General features: G+C 44.9%; 1 protein-coding gene across 1 annotated transcript in view; it reads left to right on the plus strand.

The window, feature by feature from the left end:
- Positions 1–1,138: 1,138 nt before the first annotated feature.
- Positions 1,139–23,378, plus strand: part of LOC138467725 (ADP-dependent glucokinase-like) — a 224,682-nt gene continuing 202,442 nt past the window's right edge. The window contains exon 1 of the mRNA XM_069607927.1: positions 1,139–1,400. Coding sequence (XP_069464028.1) covers positions 1,214–1,400 — 187 coding nt within the window. The 5' untranslated portion in view covers positions 1,139–1,213. The remainder of the gene's footprint in view (positions 1,401–23,378) is intronic.

Consider the following 23,378-nt stretch of genomic DNA (forward strand, 5'->3'; position numbering starts at 1 on the left):
GATTGCGCTGCGACTGCTTCCCGCGCCGGCCCTCGAACCAGCCCGCCCCCGCGCATCGGCGGAGGCCGGAACACTACGCGAGAGGCCAGGCCTCCGCGAACATCACACGCACCACACGTATTCTAAAAGGGGGTGGTGTCCCACTGCTAGAAGACTGTCCCAAGGAGCTCTGGGAAGCATAGGGGATCTCAAGTTGCTCTGTGTTAACAGAGCATTTCAATGTGAGCCATTAGGCACTGATGGGAGGCAGAAGGGACTATTAGCAGGGGCTTTTGTCCCTTTAGAAATGTGAATGGGAGCATTTAAGCAAAGTTTGTGATCCTGGGCAAATCATTTAAATCGCACTGCATCTTCTCTGCAGCTCTGTACATGATTCGGATTCACTTCATAGCTTATGTTAATATATTATGCTATTATAAAAAAATAATGACTAGAGTTTTTCCATATATAATAATAATGCAATTTGAGTATTTTGCACCACAGTTATTTGCCACTGTGCCTCCAAGTATCAAAGACTGATGATGTTCCTTGCAATGTGCTTTTCCCTGAAGTCACTTCTGTTGGTGCAATTCATATGCAAATTAGGAGGTGTGCATGCATTTTACCCAAGAACGCCTGGACAGAGCTCTAATAGATACGTTTCCTGCATCTTTAATGATCCTACAGTTTTACTTTGTTTGTTACGTGTTAAAATGTAAAATCTACCACTAATGTTACCAAAAAAGTAGATTGGAGCAGGGAAGGGCGGTTTGTCGGCGCGAATGAGACCGTATGGCATTGCGCACACAATGCATTTTGTGGAGGAAAGGGGGCGGAGTAGCAGGACTTTTTTCGTGCCCCCCCCCCCCCCCCCCCCCCCCCCCCCCCCCACACCTCGTGCAATCCTGGATACTTCTCTGCTGAGGCCATTAGAAGAACTGCCCCAAAGGATTACTTTTTACTCTGAAAATGTTGAGCTAATAATCGACGGAGGCTCTAGAATGCAATATCTGCTTGAGATCCGCTTCTGTGCTGTGCCCTAGCATCAAAGATTGACAACAGGCACGAGAAGCTCCTCGCCAGCGCTCCGCCGCCTCGTCTGTGCAGCCCTCACTACTTCCGTGTTGTTGTCAGGCTCCTCCTCAGGGGGGGCGGGGCAGCAGGGAGCATTCTCTTGCAGTAGCCGCCTCAGTCCAACACTCCAGCTCGCAGTGCTTTGAAGTGAAGCTTGCTCATGGCTCCCCCTCCTAAGCTGCTGTGTGGTGGGTTTGTGTCGCTGCTGGTCCTGCTGGCTGCCCTATGGTACCGGCCGGAGCAGGACCATGACCTGCAGAGCCGCCTTGACACGGTGCTCTCCTCCTTGCTGCGTGCCGAGGGCAAGGTGGCGCTGGGCAGCCTCCCTCCACCCCGGGTGGCAATAGGTAAGGACATAGGCGGGTTTCAGGGCAGGAGGGTGCAGTGCCGGATTCAGTGTACCCTCAGGAAAGTGAGAGAGACAACTAGGGGGGGGGGGTCGGTTACTAGGCGGCCCTGGGAGTGGGTGTGGAAAGGGGCGCCCTTTCATCACAGCTGCGTCTTCATCACATCCACTCGTCCTTTGGGGGCACGATATTCAATTCTTTCTCGGTTGGTATGCCTAAACTCCCGCCCGCCATTCCTTACCCGAAAGCATCCTTTGATCACAAGGTCCCGTTCCTCCCTTGTCTGTGGGTGCGGGAGGAGTATCCCTTCACCTTCATGGCCTGCGGTGAAGCCCGGTTTCACGTGTTTAGGGGCTTGAGGGCAATTTTATAAAGCAGGTGGGAAATGGGGCCAGGAGTGGTCATCCAGCCCCTCCAAGTGCCTTTAGCACACGTTCATCTATGTCTTTGCTTTGTGCACTCCGATCTCAGTAACCCTCATGCATAAGTTATGTAGCGGCTCCCAAATGACCAGAAAAGAAAGCTTGGGGGTTCTATGTTGATAAGTTATTTGTGCTGGGACTCAAATAGGGCACCATCTCGAGGTGACTACAGATCTGACCCTAGCAAGCAAATCTGCTGTATTAGTGCCTCGCCGGGATGTCTGGACTACAGGTTACATCACCTGCTACTGTGCGTTTGGAGAGCTCTGAAATGTCCCTTGGCCATGTGAGAGAAGGCCATCTAGTCCGGTTTTATTTTGCTTTGGATTCTAGGATTTGTAGTTTTATTTCCCATTTGAAATTTTGGAAAACTGCAAGTCCCAGGATTCAAAGCAAAACCAGGACTCACGCATGGCAACGGGAAACTTGCGGGCTCTGTATTTGTTGCTGCTGCCTGTTATAAATTATTGATTGAACTTAAACACTCGGCTCTTACAACTAAGTGATTTGACAGGCTCTTGCTCTAGTGACCCTTTCTGATTGCAGTTCTGGGCAAAGAGCCTTGTCAGAGTGCTGCTTCCTGCCTGCAATAGTTGGTGGTTGGTTCTACCACTTTTCATGGTAACGCATTGCATCTCCTCAAAACTGAATGCCAATGGCTGTAAGGTTTTGCAAAAATGATTGCTCCGGAAAACCCCCATCATCTTCAGCCTGCATGGCCATTACAGAAGGGCAAAGATCATTTGCAAAACAGGTTCCATCCCAAAAAGGGCGGTCCAATTTGTACTGCTTGGTCACATGATGTCTACCACATGAGACCAGAAGTAACCCCAGACATGTTTCGGCCTCATGCAGCATCATCAGTGAAATGTAGTTTTATTTTCTGGGTACAGCAGGCTTGGGACCCATGTCTGCCCATATCTGTTCACTCAGGGTGACGGTAGCAAAACTGAAGGTTTTGAATTAATAATAACCACCATTGCTCTGGGCAAAACTCTAGACAATTTCCTTCAGCCTGCTACGCCAGTGGTGCCACGCTAAAAGGGCAAATCCAGCCCATCGATTCTACAGGCGAACACAAGGAAACCCATACTGTTTTACCCCTCGTCGTCACTGTGATGTGTTGGGCATACATTTATCCGAATTGGGAGACATTAAACATTGTTCTGAAGATCAATATGTTTCGATTTATGTTACCACAATTCCTTTGACGAGTAACTGTCTTCCTCAGTATCACATATGTTAAAATAACCTATTTAGTATCAAGATCCGAAATTGTGTTTTATCATAAACTATTCCTAAGTCATTGCTGATTCCTACTACGAGGTTAATGTCTTTTTATTCACTTTTCTTAGATACATTTTAGTTTTATCTCGTCTTCTTAATGTTTGATTCACCACTTTTCCGAATCTTGGGTTGCTAAATGGCTGAAATCAACAATTTGTTGTTACTTATTATAATTTATTTTGTTCAATGCAGTCCAAGTTTAAAAGATCAATATATTTTCTGGATTATACTGATGTTTTAATTGCAAGCATCACACTCGAGCCATGTCCTTTCTAGAGAACCTCCATGTGTTTCTCCTACTGCTATCTTATACGTTTCCACTTAGAGCTCCCCCGTGTAACGGGGTTCTTTTGCTACAGATCTCTCTTTTTGTGTGTATTACTGTGATAGGTGAGGCGGATAGCTCAGGGGCAACGTGTTTGTCTTGGAAGCAAGACAATGCAGCCAACACAGGTTTGAATCCTGATCCTGCGCTTAGAAACCAATCTCTGGTTTTAAGCATAAAAGTATAATTATAATAATAGCGCCACAGATTCCAAATTCAGATTATTTCCCACCCTAAAAAGATCTGGTGAGGACATATCTATCCATTGCATTAGATCTGGTTATCCTCTTCATTACACATGGGAGTTGAATTTAGTAGGAATTGTTTCACCTCTCTAGTCCTTTTAGCGCGAGGACCCACTTATGGGTGTACCTCTGCCCTGCTGCAAACCTGAAGGTTGATGGTTGTGTTTTTGAATTGATGGTAACCACTGGCATTGCTGCTGGCCACTCTCCAGACCATCGCCCTGCCCATGCCTTACAGAAGGAGAAAGCCCATCTCGACATCACTAGTGGCCTTTAGGAGTTCTAGATCAAGAGGAATATAGTGGCTGAGAAGGAGCATCAAAGGCAATGTTTTTGGAATCTACAGGTTTCCCAAAAACGTGCTGTCCGAACAGAAGTGCTCTTGATAGGAAGTGCCAGTTCTTCCGTTGAACGTATTGATCTTCTTCTTTTTTTTTTTTTTTTTTTTTAATGGAATGGGATACATAGAGCATTTCTAACACAGTCTGGGTGAATTTTTTTTCAAAAGGGATCTTCAGGTTTGTGTTCCACCCTGCCAGATGAATGCACCTATTGCAGAGATGTATGTTGTTTAATGTACAGGTCCCAGGTTTCAATCTGGGAAGGAGAATCGGGATGCACGTTAAAATGTGCGTGCATAAAACAAACCAATTTCCCTGTGCTTCTATGGAACAGACACAGGAGCGGTGTAAGGCCTGTTCATGGATTGTATTCATTTGTTTGTTTTAAATATGTTTTTAAGTGCGAAACGGTTGCGGCATGAACTTGCATTACTGTCCCGCAAACCAGGATATAAGCACTTTTTTCACAATGACAGGCCCTTTAAGGTCCGATTGGGATGAAGTGCACTCCCCTCATCCACATTGGTGCAGAGAGGGCCATACATTTTCTAGACACTAATGTATGCAATGGGACTGGCTAGCACATCATTTGTGCTGCAGCCCATTGGAAATGCGCAGGCCACCTTAGTGAATATGGTGACCTGCACATTTCTCAAGTAACCCAAGAAATACATCCTCTGTTTTTTTTTTAATTGCTTTTTACTTTTTGAAAATTTACTTTTTGATGTAAAAGAAATTAAAAATCTGTTGTGAGTTGCACATTGTTAAATTTGATTTTTATATTAAAGAAATAGTGGGGTGCAAGCTATTGGTCATTTAACCACTTTGCTTTCCTTTGGCATCCCTGGCAGGAAAGGTTCTGACCTATTGCATCACCATTATATTTTGTTCGCTTTGAAAGGGTTGGCCTCTTCAACCCAGAGCTTACACCAACATTTCAGCAGTCTGAACCAGTTCTAAACCTGAATCGATTAAAAGTTTGGCCGAACCGGAATCACCCGAGTACTCGGCTGAATTTATTTGCTCGGGGTTATTTCTGACATACCCGCCCCCCCCCCCCTCCCCCCCCCCCGATTCCCCTTCTGCACTCCTGGAAGAAAGCACTGGGAGGGCTAGGGGCTTTCAGCTTGCAACTCATTTGCACTCTGCTGCCCACAGTGTGAACATTCAGAAGCCGGTTGAGGTGAGGTTGTAGGAGAAGTGTTTGCCACTTTTGCTGGTAGTGGTGGAAGTGGAGAAAAAAGGAACTAGCGGTACTCTGGCTGCATCCGAAAAGGAGGGAGTGGGATGGTGGGATAGATGGGGCTGAGAGGGTGTTTGGGGGAGGGACAGGGCAGGGCAGTTCTGGCCTTGACCTTTGGTTTGCAACATCGATCTTTTTGTATTGTGGCCAGACTAGACATTGGCTAGAATAAACGAATGGCACTAGATTTATCATTTGATGTTACTGTTTGATAGAGCTAGCTCAAAGGCATCCGAGGAGTATGTGTTTTGGGTGGGAGGGATGAACCGGTAGTGGTGGAAATGGTCATGGGGACCAAAATGGCTGTGGGCAGTCAATGGATTGGTAAATAACAAAACCGTACCCTCAAATTGTGTGTCCCTCCTCACATGTCCTCTCATTACTAGCTTTACTCCAGTGCAATACTTTCGGTTTACAAACATGATCAAATTGCCAAAACTAAAAATGGATTTAAGTAAAACTACAGTACAAGCACATTTCTGTGGTTAGGGGTCCGTCTGGTCTTCGTCCCTCTGTTCATTGGTTGTTCTGGTGAGTCACTCTCCTCTTGTCCTGGAGCTGTCGAAAACAAATTGAAGCAAAAGACTTCCATTTTCTGTGTACTGTTTCTGTTGAAAGCCTCAAATTCCCACTCTTGCATGGTGTGTCAATGCAATCAAGTTTGCTATTGCTTTGCAGAAGATATGGTAACAATAGCCACTTCAAAATCACTCTACCTCCCACCCTAACTGAAAATACATTGTGTCACAAATCTGTGCACCAAAAAAAACAGGTTACAAAATGGAACATATTATATGCACTACATTTCCCAAAACGGCAAACTAGCCCACCACAGATATATACAGCACAACCCCCTCACACTTCCTCAAAAGGGGTGCCTTGTGTTGCTCACTTTAACAATCCTAGATGTGCAAGGTGACTGGTGCTTTGCGATGCCTTTCAGTTGGGAATGTTCCGTCATGCACATGAAGGACTATGCCACTGGTAAAAGAAACGTGTTTGCGGGTCGTTCAAGTGCTCGGGTTGAGCGTGTCTATGCCTGGCCCGTGACCTGGGGCAATCAGCAGTACTTGAATGTCCGGTCTGAGCGGATTCTAGATTTGGCTCAGGAGTAAGTGCTTTCCTTGAGCTTTTAGGCCAAAGGTATGCTCTGTAAAATGTAAACGAACTAGAGGTGCGGCGGACCAATGATTTATATTACACTTCCATCTCTGGTTGCTGGCCCATGACTTGATTGAGTGACCCTCCAACCTCTCCCCACCTGCGCTCCACTGCGAGCTTTGTCTCCTCCCCTCTTTTCTCTCATATTCTGTCTTAGAGGGGCGCAAGTCTATTTACTAACTGGAGGAGCAGTGTCGTTTTTAGCCTCGCGTTTGAAGAGGTTGTTTTTTTGCCACTAAAATAATTTACTACAAATGTTGTTCTTAACTGCCAGTAAACACTTATTTTTTTTTCTTATTATAAGTGTATTATTTTTCATGTCTTGCTTGCAAAGCATGTTTGCAAGAAACTGATAACATTTAATGTGCGTTTCTAAGCGGTGGACACTCCAAGAATCGTATTTATGGGTCACAGGCAAAAGAAGAGGGCGCTCCCATTATGAATAATGACGACCGCATGAAGGCACTGCCACCCCTTGGCCCACCCCTTCATTACCTATCAGCTCTTCAGTATATTCGTGCATATGCCATGGAAGGCAAGTCCTTGAGCTCTGACTTCTCTCCTGGCAAGTTGAGGAAGGGTCGCATCAGTACTAATGTAAGGCTGTCGCGCATTATTCTGAAGAATACATGCAGCCCGGAGCGCTTCACCCCAAGGTGGTGATAAGGGTTAGGATTGCGGGGTCCATGAGTAGCTATTATAAGAAATACTTGGGGGACAGCAGAGGGCTGCGGGTAGATATTCTCATAAGAAATGTGTGTAATGGCGCAGTGGCTCACGCCACATGTAATCCGTGTGGATATATCCAAGTAAGCACCGACCACTTGACATGTGCCAACCTGCACTTGGCAAGTTATTCCCGAGTTCCATGATTCGAGAACCATTAACTCTGGGGGGTGAGGGAATAACTTGTTACAGCACCGAAAAGTCCTACGAATCGGTGTGAAGCGCTCGCTACACCGTCATGTGTGTTATTTTGTATATCAACTGTTATTGCAGGAGGCAACAAAACCTAGGCCCAACAACCGTCAAACATGGATTATTTTTGCACAAACCGTTAAAACAAGGACTTTAACTATGCATAATAATCTTTGGGTCTGTCGCGCCCATTCTGCCCGCGTTTATACCCACTCTGCTCTCTTTTGTCCTTGGGAATCGAGCACTGTAGCCACCACAATAAAGCGAAAACACAATTGTAGTGGGGAAGGAACGTAGCAGGGGAAATTGTAGTAGACGGCCCTATATATCCGCCGCCTGCGCATGCTTACACTGCCTAGAGTATGAGAGAAATAACTCTTCGTGATGTGGCGTTTGTCACTTTTTCTACTGGGTGCGCTGTTGGCAACAGCTGCCTTTAATCACCATTGGATGATAAACCGACCAGGCCACAAGTTAAATAAGATTAAAAGTAACGACGTGGAAGCAATGAAGCAATACCCTTCCTGGGTCTGTGCCCAGAGTCCGATCACTTTCAATGGGGAAAAGCAGCGTGCGAAAACCGGGCCTTGCAAATTTCACTGCAACAAGGTTACCTCGCACTTCAGTTCAGCCGTCATGTTCTGAATATTAAAGCTTATGTATTTAAACCTTGTAAGAATGTTAGGCGAGCATGGCAAGCGGCCCTCCCGATTTCTCATCAAAGCCCATATGACGGTGAGCGGGCAGAGTGTGGGGACGCACCTGGGCAAGCCAGACATTATGCCAGCCCCACCCTAGAGATACCCGTGTTTCTATGAACGGCCTTATCTAAGCTTGACAAACGTTGTAATTCTAGCACATAAACATTTACAACGCTCCCCATTGTGAGAAGCTTGTGTGAGCCAATGGGCATGCCTCTGCAAATTATAGGGTAATGCTTGTGCCCAATATCGGTGCACCCACACACATAGATGTATTTACTGCTTTAGAGCTGGCGTGAGGGATTTACAGCGGGCATGTGTCTCAAAAGATTTGTTAAATGCTAAAGTATATGAACTCCATATATTCGACTTGACTGGTTTTACAGGACAAAAATAACCCAAAATAAAATCCATACACATGAAAAATGCAATGCAAAAAAGTCAGTGTCTCCACCAAAAGGCATGCAATATTTTAAGGAAGGTTAAAAGAGAATATTAAGTACTAGCTGTTGCCAGCATAACATACGCCATTCTAGCATATCTTAAAGGTCAATATCGGTCGGTAATTTGTAGGGTTACTTCTGTCTCACTTCTTAAATATCAGAGCTACCACTAATCACTTCCAGGAAGGGGGCGTAGTTTCCTGTGATTTATTAATGATCTTTGAATAGGCTAAATGTATCATATGGAATGAGAGGTATGCATGGTATAAGCAAAGTAACTTCCATCAATCACACAGGCCTCTATGATGTGTCTTTGTAGATACGTAATTGTCAACCTTCTTCCCTTGCAGAGTCTTGGTGATGGCATAAGATTGCGTCGTGGCATAATTGCAGCACCTACTTTCAGTTTAGTTTGTGAGGAGGCATTCGTCCTATAGCATTTTGCTCTTTAGAGACTGAAACGTTGAGCCGGTAATTAACTGGTCAATGACACTGGAACCGCCGTGCCCTGTGTGAAGAGAAGTGGGGGTTGAAAGAAGTAACTTGACATGAATCCGAATGTTTGTGATAGTGGAAGGTGAAGGTGACCATGTAGATCCCTGCTCATTCTGTTTGTTGAAATGATAGCTTGTGTGGAAGTGGGTGCACTTTGCAATTTGGACAGCAGAAGGCAACCTAACATTGATGAATTGCATAAGCTGAGTACGGAAACATGCCTAATATTAGGGGTGTCACGGTATGGATTTTTGGACGGTATGATAACCTTCTTGCCAAGTAACGGTATACCACGGTTATCGCGGTATAGTGAGCATATTAAAGTAACCTTAAATAATACTTTGACACAATGTTTACTTTTCTTAACAGACTTACACTACAAACAAGAAGTCGTCTTTGTATATAAATGTGTTTAAGTAGAAGTGACAAAAGTGGGCACTTTGGTGTTCCCAGTTAACAGTCCTAAAAGACAAACTCCCTTCTTCATTTACTGAGAACACTTTGGCCGCACTGAGTGCATAGCGACACTGACTACATATCACCAGGGAAACAAAGCTCTGTGCCCACGCTGGACAAATGTCTGGGCGAGGGTATAGGTAGGCCGGAACTTCATCCCATTCTATTGTAGTAGACCCCCCGCACCCAAGTCTTTGGGGGGCCCTTTAATCTTTAAAAGAAAGTTTATAGCATTGTTTAAGTGGTCATTTAGAGTTTCAGCTCCACAACTAGGCTACTTTTCTTTGTTCGGAAATGCAGAGGACAGGTAACTTCCCTTGATAATCTACACACCACAAAATAAGGCACAGGTTGAGGCTGTGTCACTTCGAATGTATATTTGGTGGCCAAACATAAATCGCTCCAAAAGGTGATCAATAATAACAGACCGTTTTTTCCCTGCTTTCAGCTAGTGGGTGTTGTGGGGCAGTGATACATTTTGGGATTATTATTCAAATTCATTGATAAAACCAGGGACTTCACCCATTGTAGTATACATTAGAATCTGTTACAATCTAAAATGTAATTTATATAATCCATAATAATTTACATATCACACATACCTCATGAACTAGTTCCTTCTCATTCCTTACAATTTATTGATTTTGTGATCAGGTATGTGCTTCAAAGGTACAAAAGGCACCACCTGAAACTGTGTGTACCCAAAAAACATATTGTTAACATAGGCAGGCTGCTTTTCCCAGATGTAGGAATGGGGCTCCCCAAATAACATTTTGAAATGGGCAATCATGCATCTTCAAACAGATCTGCAGGTACCCAAATCAAAACATCTGTTAAATGGATAATTCGTGGTAATTACTCTGTCTTCTCAAAAGTGGGGCCAGAGAAAGTGTGAATGCGTACAAACATTTAAAATCTTTGGTGCATGCTCCGTCACCCCCTCAGCCCCTGTGAAAACTGGGACATACTCTATTTACTAAAATGGTTCTGGAGGGACCTCGTGCAATCGCTTACTTCTCTTTTACAATGGTCTGCCACAAAAGTAGGCTGTAGGCTTAGCAGCACTTCAGAAATTTCAGAGAAATGCAGACGGTTGCCATTAAAAAGGAACACAAGATAGCCCATAAACGCTTATAAAGAAGCTCTTTTCAGTACGGTTTTATTTATTTATTTGGTATTTATAATGCGCCAATACAGCAAATGGTGTTCCATTGGACTTTTCTGATGGGTGTAAGTAAACTGATAGCAAGTAGGTCTCAGCCCCCCACCCCCACATACCTTCATGCACATCAAGTCCACTCAAATGTAGACAAGAATGATAGTTGATCGACCGAGGCAAATAACTATCCTTAGGTTTGTCACCCATAGGACCATTATTCGAACCCCATGGTCTCCAACCCGTCGATCGGGAGCCACTCGTAGCTCGCCTCTTGCTTCCCAGTAGCTCTCTCAGCTGTGCTGCCATTGCTGGCCCCTAAGCTAAGTCAGGGGAGAAGGGACTGCTTGACTCCAGCTCGGGGTTGAGCCATTGCTGCTGCCACTTTGCAAGGCAATAATTATGTGTGCCTTATGTATTTCCAAGTCTCTGAAAAGAGAAGTAAATTAATTTGGGCATTTAACTGATTGTTATATTGTGCCCTGGTTTTTGGGAATCCCGCTGGAAGCAGAGTACATATCAGTGGCATACACTGAACAGCTCAGAGTGCAGATTCTACTATGGCGAATCTTGCAGAAACTCCTGTTTACTCTGCAAACATTGAGTAATCAAAAGGGTTTTCAGGTGAGGATATACAGGCAATGTTTTAATTATTTTTATACTGACCACAGCCTAACATTACGGACTCAGCAGCACAAGAGAACATTCACAGGTAAAACCTGTGAATGTTTAAGAACATTTAAATTTATGGGATGGGATCACAACGCAGTGCTGGCAGTGCATTTTATGTTTGCATCTAGAGAAGAAAGTAACCAGTGTAAAAAAATATTACGTTATTTGCTTCTTGTATTTTTTGATTGACTATACTAAGCTAAAGAGTTGTTGGTATGACCGTCCTCAAGTATATAGGGAAGTGCGAGATCAATCAACTACTTTATGTGCCCAAGATCACACATTCATCATGTTTTAAAGCCTCACTAATAGCTTTTGCCTGTAGCTTAGAGGTCTGTCCCCTCTAGCCTACATCTGCAGGAGTCTGTCCTGATCCATTCTGGTTTCACCATCACCTTCTTGTGGCCAATGCTGGATTTTACTTTTATGGACTTCATTGATTGACAGTGTGTCACCCTTTCTCAACTCTCATGCTGGACTTCCTTTGCATCTTGTACTCATGGTGGTCCCGAAGCATCCTGTTCCCATCTTCATCTTGTATCCTGGCTTGCAACATTGTGTGTTACTACGGACTTCTGCAATTGTATTCGCCCTCCCCTCTTGCTTCTCCACTCTTTGACTGCTTACTCCCTGTTCTCTCCTCTCCCTTTCTCAGTTTTCCCATCTCCTCCCCTCCTCCCCTCAATTTCTTCTATGCACTTACTCTATCAGAATTGTCCCTGGACCTAGAATGATAGCAACATCATCTGTCTCCTCCTCCCTCCCCTTAATGTCCCCCCCAACCCGCCAAGCACTATCTGAAATGTCGTCAGGCCAAGTATGATAGTTAATGTCACATACTTACTGATCATGGCTTGTAAGAATGTCCTTGTATTTTCCCTTGTTCCCTCCCTTGCCTTGAAGCGCTTTGAAACACATTGTGTATAGGTGCTATATAAATAAACTATCATATCATTTATGCAATAGCAGCATATGTTTTTCAAAAGCATTTCAATAATGAATTTACAAAGATTGTTTAACCAAGAAGAGCTGTGTTGGGGGAAAAATGCTTGAATGAGGGACTAAAAGCTGAGTAAGAGCATGTATTTGTTTTGCATTGGCAAATATATGCCAAAAAGCTCCATGTTAATTTGAGAGCTACTCATCGATTCATGTTTTTTCTTTGCATTATGGAGCTTGTCGCCCAGCATTTATAATGGAAAAAGCAAATTTCCCAGAATGTAAAAAAGGACTTAATGAGCATCTCCCAAATTACATCGGCTTGTCAGGCTGCATTCTGATGTTGTCTACTAATGACAAGCATTGACAAAGCCAACACTTTTGGCTTTTGTGTAGACATGATCTCTGTATTATTCAGGCATTGCCATAATATTCCTACCTGGCCATAAAAAGCCAACAGCTGAAAATGATGTTAGTACCTGGGCATATATAACGGAAGTGCCTTATAAGTGCTTACTTAATGCCTATACAAGAGAAACAACCTTTGGGTTTTTGAATGTTTGTTGGAACAGGAATTAAGTGCAAGGGACAGCTGCAAGGACACACATACTGCTAACACATCAAGTGGCTGATGGTACACTTGGTTAAGACAGTTTTAATACATGAAGGGCTGGTTTATAGCTGTAATTATGCCATTGCTTTTCAGAATGATGATCAGAAAGCACATAACTAGACTTTGCGATCCCAGGGGCATGGGCTTTGGGAAGGTAGGGGAAGATAATAGTCAGTGGGAATGGCTAGAGGGACTACCATGGCCATGGTTTTCTTAATATTCAAGCAATACCCACAGAATGTGTGTTCCTCCTTGCATCCCATCTCTCTCCTGTCTGCGCTTCCCGTGACAATAGTTTTGGCTTATAGGCAGCACTTTTAGTGCCACCTAATAGCCAAAACTAAAAATGACCCATTTATTCAGCAGGTCCATAATCCACCATTTCAGCTCTACAGCGCTTTGCCACAATACCCTTTAACATACTGCAAAAGGATTGCAGAACAAAATATATGTATGTAACATTCAACTTCTCAAGTACCTACTGTATCCTTATAATGTGCAGAGGTAGTTGTAAGCTTGCAGTTTATGTATTTTTAAATTAATTGCAGTATTGAAATGCCACAGTGAATGCATACATTTTTATTCCGGAGTAAAAATAAAATTCCAATAAAACCAATCTTTTTACAAATCCCCATGCTCATCACCGCTCTCATAGTCTTGCACGTTGTCTCTGAACTAAAAGTAGCCCCTGTTCTAAACTATATACAGCACTTTACTCTGCAATGTTCACATTCCAAACCTTGGCAACAGTGGCTAGACTGACTATACGGCATTTGCCCATACAAAGCAGCCTGCCACCGGACCACCACTCGAGAACTTTTGCACTGAAATGCTTTTGGAAAGTTTGCTGCAGCACAGGAGCTAATGTGTTGTTTTATGGCGTGTTCAAGGGGCCTGGACCAAATTGAAACCTTTATGATCCTGCTGGCAGGGTGGTTGCTGTGCAACGGGCCTGGCTGTCCGTCTCTTTCACTGAAAGAAAAACAAAATGGGAAAAAAAATAAAGCTTTCTTGACACATACCGGCTCTGAACATGACGATTTGGGATGTCCTGAGCCCCACTCCTGGGACAACAACCCTTTCCGCATTGCACATGGGAGGCTTTTTTTTCACGCAGAATGTGTTTATTTTTGTATGGAAGAAAAACAGCACATTACTAGAGGGCCCAAGCCATGCAGCTTTCACTGGAGCTTTCAATGCACGTTTCACTGGAGCCTCGTGACTGCAGCTTCGCGACTTTTGACACCAGCTTATCTGCCTTGCTCAGTGGGGGTGCTAGCTTACTGGAAGATGCCAGGCAGCTGCAGGCAATGTAAACAAAATAATTAAGTGGTCAGAACTTCCACTGTCTGCGTGTAGAGATCTGCTTTGCCGCCTTGCCTCTGTCTCCCACGTGTTAAAATGAGCGAACTGAAACCACTTTAAACAAACAAAACTGTGCTTTGATGCTGAACACACGGTAAACCGGTATGGACAAGGTCAAGGTTATTGTGATTAAATGAGGAGATGCATGGTAATTATACCGGTATACCGGTGTACCGTTACACCCCTACCTAATATATAAACTTATATTAGGGCAGCAGCCTATAGTTGCACACTGACCATAGCTGAAGGCCAAGCTTAATGCCAGTTACAGTTGTATTGTAATTAGTGATGTCGTCATTGTGGTCATAGTCTGCGCAACTGCGGGCACGAAGATAAGGTGGCTTTAGTTGAATTTCCAGGGTTTTGTTGCATTGAGGTCTCACCTTTAACATCCCTTCAACTGAAGTTATTTTTCCTTGAATTTCAAAGGTTTTGTTACAATGTATTGCTCACCTTAACGTCCCTGCAGCTAAAGATTTTTCCTTGGATATTAAAATCTCAGTTGGTCTCTAAAACAACTATTGGGGGGAAAACAGTGACTACGGACAGTGGAAGCCAGGAGAGAACTGAATATTCGTATAGCCACAAACTCATGCAAAAATCTGCACACCAACATCCCTTTTCACAATCGCTGACTCGCCAGTTTCATATAAATGAAAGCGTTTATTTAAAGGCTGAAAATCGAGTGTGTGGGTAAAGGTCTTATTCTGAATTAATCAGTTATGTTGAAGTTGCACTTCCTTTAAGATGTGCTGGACCTTGTAACTCTCTGGATGTGAAGTCTTTTGGACTTGTGCATCACTTGTTGTTTCTGTGGTGAGTGATTCTGAGACGTCACAAGCATGCAGATAGTGTGCAGTTGGGGCTCAGAAATGGTGACCGTTTGACATTTAACTTTCAATTAAAAGTGTACTTTATATGTCTCAGGAAAAATAAACCCCTCCTCTATTTACACTTTGACAGTGGAGGTAGTCCTTTCACAATGCTGTACGCTGTTTTTTGAGGCTTTGCATCTTTGTCAAGTGTTTTGGGCGCACCTGTACGCCTCCAACAAACCTGCAGTCACCAAACCAGTTTTTCAAAATTTTAGTTGGCACCGGATGGTTTGGCAGCTACAGACCTACTGGAGCCTGGTGCTGTGCCATTGTAATGAAGCACGGTGTGCCAATTTCCCTGCACGCGTTTGGCGTGGAGTACAAAAAAAAAGTTCAACTCGAAGGCCTAGTAGGCACCGCTCAAATTTCTTTCAACAATAGAGATCTCCTCACCTATTCTAAAACATCCTTCTGCCGTGATTTCTGTTACTGCACAGGGGCTTAGTTGGCAATATGGTTTGTGTCTATTGCGTTTATGTAAGGCCCGATATACCTACACCCGGGATCAGGGCACCTCTGTGCTTGAATTGCAACAAGTAATGCGGACTGGATAAATGCTGTAGATGGATATTGGCTAATACAGAGTTATTTATTGCGGACAGCCTCTTGCTATGTATAATGGCTGTGAAGCAGTGGGAAGGTGACATGTAGCACTCCACCCAACCCAAAATAATACATATTGGCGGTACTCATTTGAGTTATAGAGCCACATTGCCCAGTATATACTGCAAAAGCAGACTCTACTATCCCACTGAACCCAAGATTACCCTGCTGCCCTCTATTGAAAGGATGAGGTGACTGCACCCCAGGCTGAGAAGGGGAGTCTATGCTAAATTATGCAGATTAACTTCCAGAAGTGCCTAGGCCAGTAGGCATCCAACCTCCCACACTACCATCCCCACAAAGCACCTAACAGGACTCAAAAACTTCCAGGCAGTCTGGTCCAGGGCCTTGCTCCCAGTGGCGCCACAAACCAATGGCCACCCCTATTTAAGATGTGCATGTAGTTTCCTGTCTATGGAACCTGACCGCTTGGGTGCAAGTGGAAGAGTGTGTGCTCTCCTGCTTCTTTGTTTATCACTAGAATACACCTTGGCAGTGCACAAAGGTGTCAACGACCTGAGCTGAAGGTGGCTGACAGCCTCTGCATATGCGCCTTATAATGGAGGGTTGCCGTCCTGGAGAGTTGTCCTTAATGTGAATGTCTTCTTTGACCCAGCTACATTGCTATGTATTATGTTACAACCATACCGCTAATGTATTTGTCCGATACTGTGCCAGGGGGGAGGAGAGTGCAAGTAGCTCGTAAGAGCGTCAGTTGGTGGCCCATAAGTGCAGACTCATGGGGCTGTAGGGTTGCAGATACAATCCCTTAAGTGGTTGGGAGGCCCAGAGGCAGTGCAAAGGCAATTGGTTGTGCAGGAGCCTGGTCCCATAAGTTCAGTGGGTGGCCAGGTAACCAGAGTGCGCAGCAGACCGGGACATCAGCAAGGGAGTGGAAGAGAGAAAGCGGATGCAAAAAGGAAGGTCTTGAGTTGCTTCCGGAACCTTAGGTGGTCCTGCTCAAGTTTCAGAGAGGCAGGGAGGCTGTTCCAGAGGGAGGCACCTGCCGAAGAGAGTGATCTACCCCGGATTCTCTGCCTGGAGAAGCGTCTGACCCTAAAAGAGTTGGAGGTGGATGAGCAGAGGGCTCAAGAAGGAAGATATTTAGGACGAGAAAGTTGGATGCAGTGTGGTCCCTGGCCCCAGAACGCCTTGTGGACAATGCATAGTCATGAACTTGATCCTTGCAGCCACAGGAAGCCAGGAGAGATTTCAGGGCTGGAGAGATATGATCCCTGGGCTTGAAGCCAAGGACAAGTCTCGCAGTGCTGTTTTGGATAAGTTGTAAAGGGCAAAGAGTAGAGGCAGGCAGATTTAGAAAGAGGCTGTTGCAGTAGTTCATCTTATAGAGGACTGGGGCTCTGGAGACTGAGCTTCTGGGCGAAAGTGAAAAAAAGAATAATACCTCTGAGGAGGTTCAGCTGATAGTGTGACTTCTTAGAGACATCAAATATGTGAGGAGAGAAGCAGAGGGTGGAATTGAAGATGACATTAAGGTTTTTAGCCTACCAGCAAGGAGCAGATAGAGGGCCCTCGGTGGGCGGCCAGTGTGAGAGGGAAGGCAGGAGTAGGTGTCCCAAGGAGGAGGGTCTGTCTTACTGGCATTAAGGCAGAGATTGTTGGAGGCACACCATCCCTGAATTGCGGACTGACAGTCTGGTATGAGAGAAGGAGCAGGAGCAGAAGAGGCTGTAGGGAGCCTGAAGGAGAGCTGGGTGTCATCTGCATAACACTGAAAATTAGAGCAGAAAGTAGAGATGCAGTGGGCCAGAGGTGTCCGGTAGTGGTTAAAGAGCCAGGGAGAGAGGTTAGACCCCCACGGGGAACACCACAAGTCGAGATAGAGAGGGATAGAAGAGAGGAAAGACCCAAGTTGGACCTGGGAGGGTGGATCAGAGAGAAAGGAGGTCAAACAGGCAAGGGCCCGACCAGAGATGCCCAGGTTGTCATGGAGACGATTGAGCAGGATGGAGTGGTTGACCATGTCAAAAGCAGAGGATAGATCTGGGAGAATGAGGAAAGAAGAAAGGTTAGTCAAGAATGGAGCAGAAGTCTGAGAGCAGTTCCGTGTTTCTGGCTGCTCTGAAGCCAGACTGACAGATTCAGTATGTAAATTAAACTGGGAGATGGTCAGCTTTTCCAGGAGTTTGCCCAGGAAAGGAATGATGAGATTGGGTGATAGTTTGCCACTGGAACCTCCCCCTCAAGAACTCCCCCCTACGGCAAAGAATGATTGCAGATATTGGCCAAGGCTGGAGCAATGGTGTTGATGTGGTCCTTAATGGATTTGGATTTACTGGGGAGCACCTGCTTTGACAAGACTTTTGTAGATTGGACTTATCTAGAAACCTTGTCGGGAGTGAACAGAGGGAAAGGGGTGAAAGGCAGAGGAGAAACGGCCAAAGAGGGGCCTGGAATAATAATAATAATAATAATAATAATAATGGTGGTGGACGTGGATGACAACTTTTTGGATGTAAGCTCTCTTCTTAAAGAGGACAGAGAGTCTGTATTGCCTTTGGAGCAGGTGGCAGAGTTTGTCAGAGGGTGTGCTTGATCCCTCATTTACTCTCATCCACCCTACCCTTGCACTTAACGGTGACAAGGTCAGAATCATACCAAGAGTTACACTTGGATGCAGGCTGCAAACGGATCCTCATGACAGGGGCAAGGACATCCAGAGTGGGAGGAGGGAGGAGGGCGACGAGGAGGACGATGACGAAGACGGCTTAACCTGAGAGAGAACACACAACGGTTGTGAAAGAGCCCAGAGGAGAAGTTGAGAGGTAGTGGCAACAAGGGAGGAGGAGAGGTCAGCCCATTCGGAAAGGGCGACCTGTAGATGATGGCCACAGGGAGAGGCTAGGAGAGATGGAGAGCCTGCAGACCAGGTATTGAAAGCAGTAGGCCTGTGTAGGAATGACCGAAGCTGGGATCCACTCTGGGAAGATCAGGGCTACTCCCCCCCGCCAGGATGATTGGTTCTGGGTTTGGAGAGGATCTTGTAGCTATCGGGGAGGAGAGTGTCAAAACCCGTGACGGAGCTGTCCGTGATATGTAGTACATCCAAATCAAGCTCTTCCAGGAGACGGCAGATGTTAGGCAGGGCGAGAGTTGAGTAATGACATGGAACACATTGCCACCTTTGCAAGACTTCTGTGGAGGGGTGCAAGCATGAGATGCGCCCTGTGGAAGTGTTGGAGGTACCTGAGAATGGGTAAAGAAGGAAGGAGGAGTAGGCAGGGTAGTCAAAGAGGAGGAAGAGGGTGCCAGAGAGGTTGCAGAGGGAGGAGAAGGCAGAGCAGCCAAAGAAGCATTGGAGGATGCCAGAGAGGTGTTGGAGGAAGGAGGCGGCAGAGGAGCCAGAGAGATGTAGATGGGAGTAGCAGGAGAAGAAATCAAATTGATGAGACGCAGAAAGCGTCTATCGAAAAAGGAGAAGATTGGCCTGAGGGCCCTGGACCAAGACGGCACCATTTAAGTGGACATTAATTATGGTCTTGGAGGAGTGGAAGGGGGCCAGGAGGGCCTGCCACCGGGTGCCACCATTAATGGTAGAGGAGGAAAAAGGAGAGAGAACCAAGACCGTATGAGGGGTCCATAGGCCTGGAGAGGGAACGACAAGGAGGATGTCGGTGAGGTTCTGTCTGGAGGAAGCACTGGTGTAGGTATCTGCGATAGGGAGGCCTGGGTTGGAGACCAGAATGTCCCTTTTTGAGCTTTTTACTACCAGGCTTTGTGAGAGGGATAGGCTAGTTGAAAGAATAGCAGTTAGAGAAGATAGGGGAGACAGAGAGCACCATAGAAGGTGCAGGGAGGGGGGAGAGGGGCTAGGGGTGCAGCCCAAGCAGAAGGGGGCTATCAAACGCTAGGGGCAAACATGAGGGAGGCACACAACATATCACACGAGGGGCAACGGGTACAGACGACACAGAACAAGAACACTGGACCTTGCGATGTCTGAACGTGGGTGGAGAAGAACAGTGCATGCAACAAAATTAAACTACAATGGAACTTGTGGTAGTGGGAATGCAAGTACAGTACAAGAATACAAAGCAGGAAGCCAAAGTGGCCCTTGATGGGAGAAAGAGAAAGAGGCAAGCGATGCAGCATGTAACAATTCAATAGTAACCCACAGACAAAATCGCACACGCTGGTGGTACAAGGAAACCTGGAAGTAAGCGGAAATGCAGTCAGTGCAACGGAATGACAATACAGTAGTGAATACAATATAGTGAAATGACAACACAATAGTCACAGAACGTAAAGGATAGTCATGTGGGGAGAACGCGGAGAGAAGGATGCGTGGGAGCAACGCAGCGAGGGATGCTTTGATGACATTTTCTTCTGGTCAAAACACTGAACACTTTACATTCATCCCAATGATCACTATCGCTCACACTTATGCTTTTATAACCCTCCATGCTGTGAGTCAAGTTTGTACATTCTTTCCTGCTCTCCTCTGCCCCCTTTCCTTTTTACCAGACAGACCATGATCTGGATGCCACTCTGGGCGGGGGGTCATAGTTCGCCTCTACAGGGACAGGCTCAGTGCTTTAAGACCACTATGGTGGTGGTGCGCACAGTATAAAAGGCAGCATAATGTACGATCTAGGCAGTAAATGTAAAGTGACCAATTGGGATCAGCCCAACAAAAAGGTGTAGATCCATCGCATTTGTGTCCAAGAAGTGTGATCTTTAACTCCATGATCTTAAAGCATAGACTTGTTAAGTTGGAACAGATGCAGCATCGATCTATGGTTTTTATTTGTGTAACTTGGGATGTGAAGGATTAGCTTTGAGTGGAGAGCCCATAGCTGGAAGACTCTGGGCTTTTGAAGTCATCAGTAAACTAAGAGTTATTTACAATATTCAGGGCACCACTTTAAAATAAAACGTTAATTAGGTTCCTCAACTGAAATGTAAACGTGTACTATTTGTATGACTGTTTTTTGGGGGCTGTTTACATTTATTTTTCATTGGACATTTGAATGGCGCCTATACACTGAGGTTCTTCTCTCCCGAATAATGGGCAGCTTTCTGAGGTTGCCCAGTGAAATTGAACCGTATCCAGTGGCCTTTTTCTTGTTAATATACTCATTTCAGTCTGTACTGAACCTATTGGATGTTGATGAACCGATACTTCTAAAGGGATGATCTTTATTTTCATGTTTGTAATTGTGCTACCTTGCAAATGTTGTTCAACATAATGGTGTACATTTGCAGTCATTCGACTACCCTGGGCAGAGCGGAGGCTGAGAATGAGGCAAAACATCTAGTAACCAGACCAGAAGAACCACAGCTTTAGGCCTTTACCAAAATTCCACTTGCATATAAAAAGTAGCTTAGCATGAGAAAATGCGACGCAGTCCTCATACTAACGTGAACAATGGAGGGACCACTCAAAAAAGAAACATTTAATCCAGTGGTTGCCGCCTAAATAATACAATAGCCACAAAAAAAGGTTAGTTTTGCAAAACTGCCTGATGTAAGATTGCTTCGAAAGTCAGAAATGAATGAAGGGGAAATAGCCTTTCATAAGTGCTGACAAATCGAACTTGCATCTTAGAAAGGAAATGCCAAGAATATGTAACTTATCCAGTGCCCTAGAAACTTTGTGCCAAATCAATGACATAATCCATAGGTGATCTTAAAAATACGGAAGTCCAAACCCAGCCAATAAATACCACATCATCCTTTGGAGAGGCTGGCCAAGCACACAGTTAGAAATTCCATTCTCACCCCATCCTAACCTTTTCCCACCTTCCAGCCCCCTACCTAAAGACAATACAGCTTATCAAATTGCTTCCAAAAAGTGTATTCTTGTATTTAAAGCAGCTTCATGCTTCCCTGCTGTGTAACAATGGACCCTTTCCTCATGCGCCGTGTTCTACATGTGGAAAGGCCTTTGAGCATCACATAAGTGATATTTGCACCTCACTGTCCTAGGCCACAACTCATGAGTTTGCAATGTTATGCAGGAGTTGCTGGATGCTTGTCATATAGGGCTGCACTAGTAGTAGCTCAGCTTTGGATTTGCTATCCAGACTAAAAGCTAGAAATGGTAATATACCCCTCCCACCCGTCGCCTCTGTTGCATTAGTACTTCCTGACAAGGGCATCTGAAGTAATGTCGGGAGGACAGGCTTAAAGGAATAGTGCGCTCAAAAATATTATTGTCCAAAAGATGGGCTATAATCAAAATCGTGCATTAAACATAATTTTAAAGAAAGTTCCTATGTAAACTTTTGAGCAAACAAGGCTCAAAGCGTTTACATGGGAGCATCCATTTTGCCATTTCAGGCCAGGCAGCCTCCTCAGCTCATGTTAAGCTCTGCTTTGGCAGCTCTAAAAAAGCAGCAAAAGCCCCTACTGCTTACTGCAGCCAGAGCAGAGCTGTACATGAGCTGAGGAGGCTGCCTTCAATTTCATTTTACATTTTCGGTGCTCCCAAAGCCCAGGGAAGCATAGAAAACCTAAAATGATAGGCAAAAAGCAAAGGCGCAGCAATTATAAATACAACATTGTTGTATTTCTGACTGCGGCGGCTTTCCCTTTGAGTCTCCTGGGCTCCCCCAAAGCAAAAGCCGCCGCAGTCAGAAATACAACGTTGTTGTATTTGAAAATGCTGCGGTTTTCTTTCTACGTTTCTGGGGCTCCTCCGGCTTGAAAGAAAACCGCAGCATATCTAAATGCAACATTATAATGCTGCGGTCTTTCTTTCCAAGTTAGAAAGAAAACCACAGCATTTATTTTGCAGTGCTTTTTTTTTAAAAAAAAGAAATTTAAAGCACTTACCAGCAGAAGCTGGTGTTCATCTCTGCTCTCCGGCAATAATAAAGCAAAATACACCTGGTGGTAGCGTCTGTTTATTACAGCTGGCTGGCTTTTGCTTAATTAGTACCGCAAGGGCAAAACTTTAACACAAGCACAGGAGGCTCATCCATTTCAACAAATTGGATGCCTCCTAGTGCTTTAAATGTGTGACTTTGAGCCTCATTTGCTCAAAAGTTTACATAGGCACTTTCTTAATGAATATTTTTGATCATGGTCTATCTTTTGAGCCAATAACCTTTTTGATGGCACTATTCCTTTAAGCAATAGTTTCTGAACCAGTGACCAGAAACAAATCCTCGGAAACTCTATAGCTTTTAATACCAAAAGCCAAGCCTCCCACCTTGAAATCACCAAGATGCATGCTTCCAGACCTTTATCTTGTGGGAAATCCTGGTTCCTGATCGCTTCCATCATGGTGTCCCCTGGGTTTCAGATGAACCCCCAGGTCTTACACCCTTGAGTGCATCCACAGGCAAGGCAGTGAGTACTTCAGCAGTTAGTTAAAACGCTACACCCCTACCCCTGTTCAGCTGCACTAGAGCTGACACCTGGAAATGTGCCAACAGCTGTCTCGAGGCAAATCATGTTTATCTAAGAAGGATGTAGATAATGTGCCCCATTTTGCACTTCAGGCAGTTTAGCTTGCTGTAATGTGCTAGGCATTTCTCCTCATACGTATTCACTTGTGTGCATGCCGTATCCCTATCAAATGGCATGACCTGGCCAATTATGGATTGTCATTGTGAGGCTGAACCCAATGGATGCAAATAAACCCTTCTATTTATTTTGGTAAAAGTCCATACAGTTTGACCTACAGATCTTAAGATTTGTCGACTATTTGTTTGATGTGACGAATTTTACCAAGGCGGCGTTTCTAACCA

This window comes from Ambystoma mexicanum, chromosome 4q (assembly GCF_040938575.1).
Source record: "Ambystoma mexicanum isolate Mex_15411 chromosome 4q, UKY_AmexF1_1, whole genome shotgun sequence".
NCBI classification, from domain to species: domain Eukaryota; kingdom Metazoa; phylum Chordata; class Amphibia; order Caudata; family Ambystomatidae; genus Ambystoma; species Ambystoma mexicanum.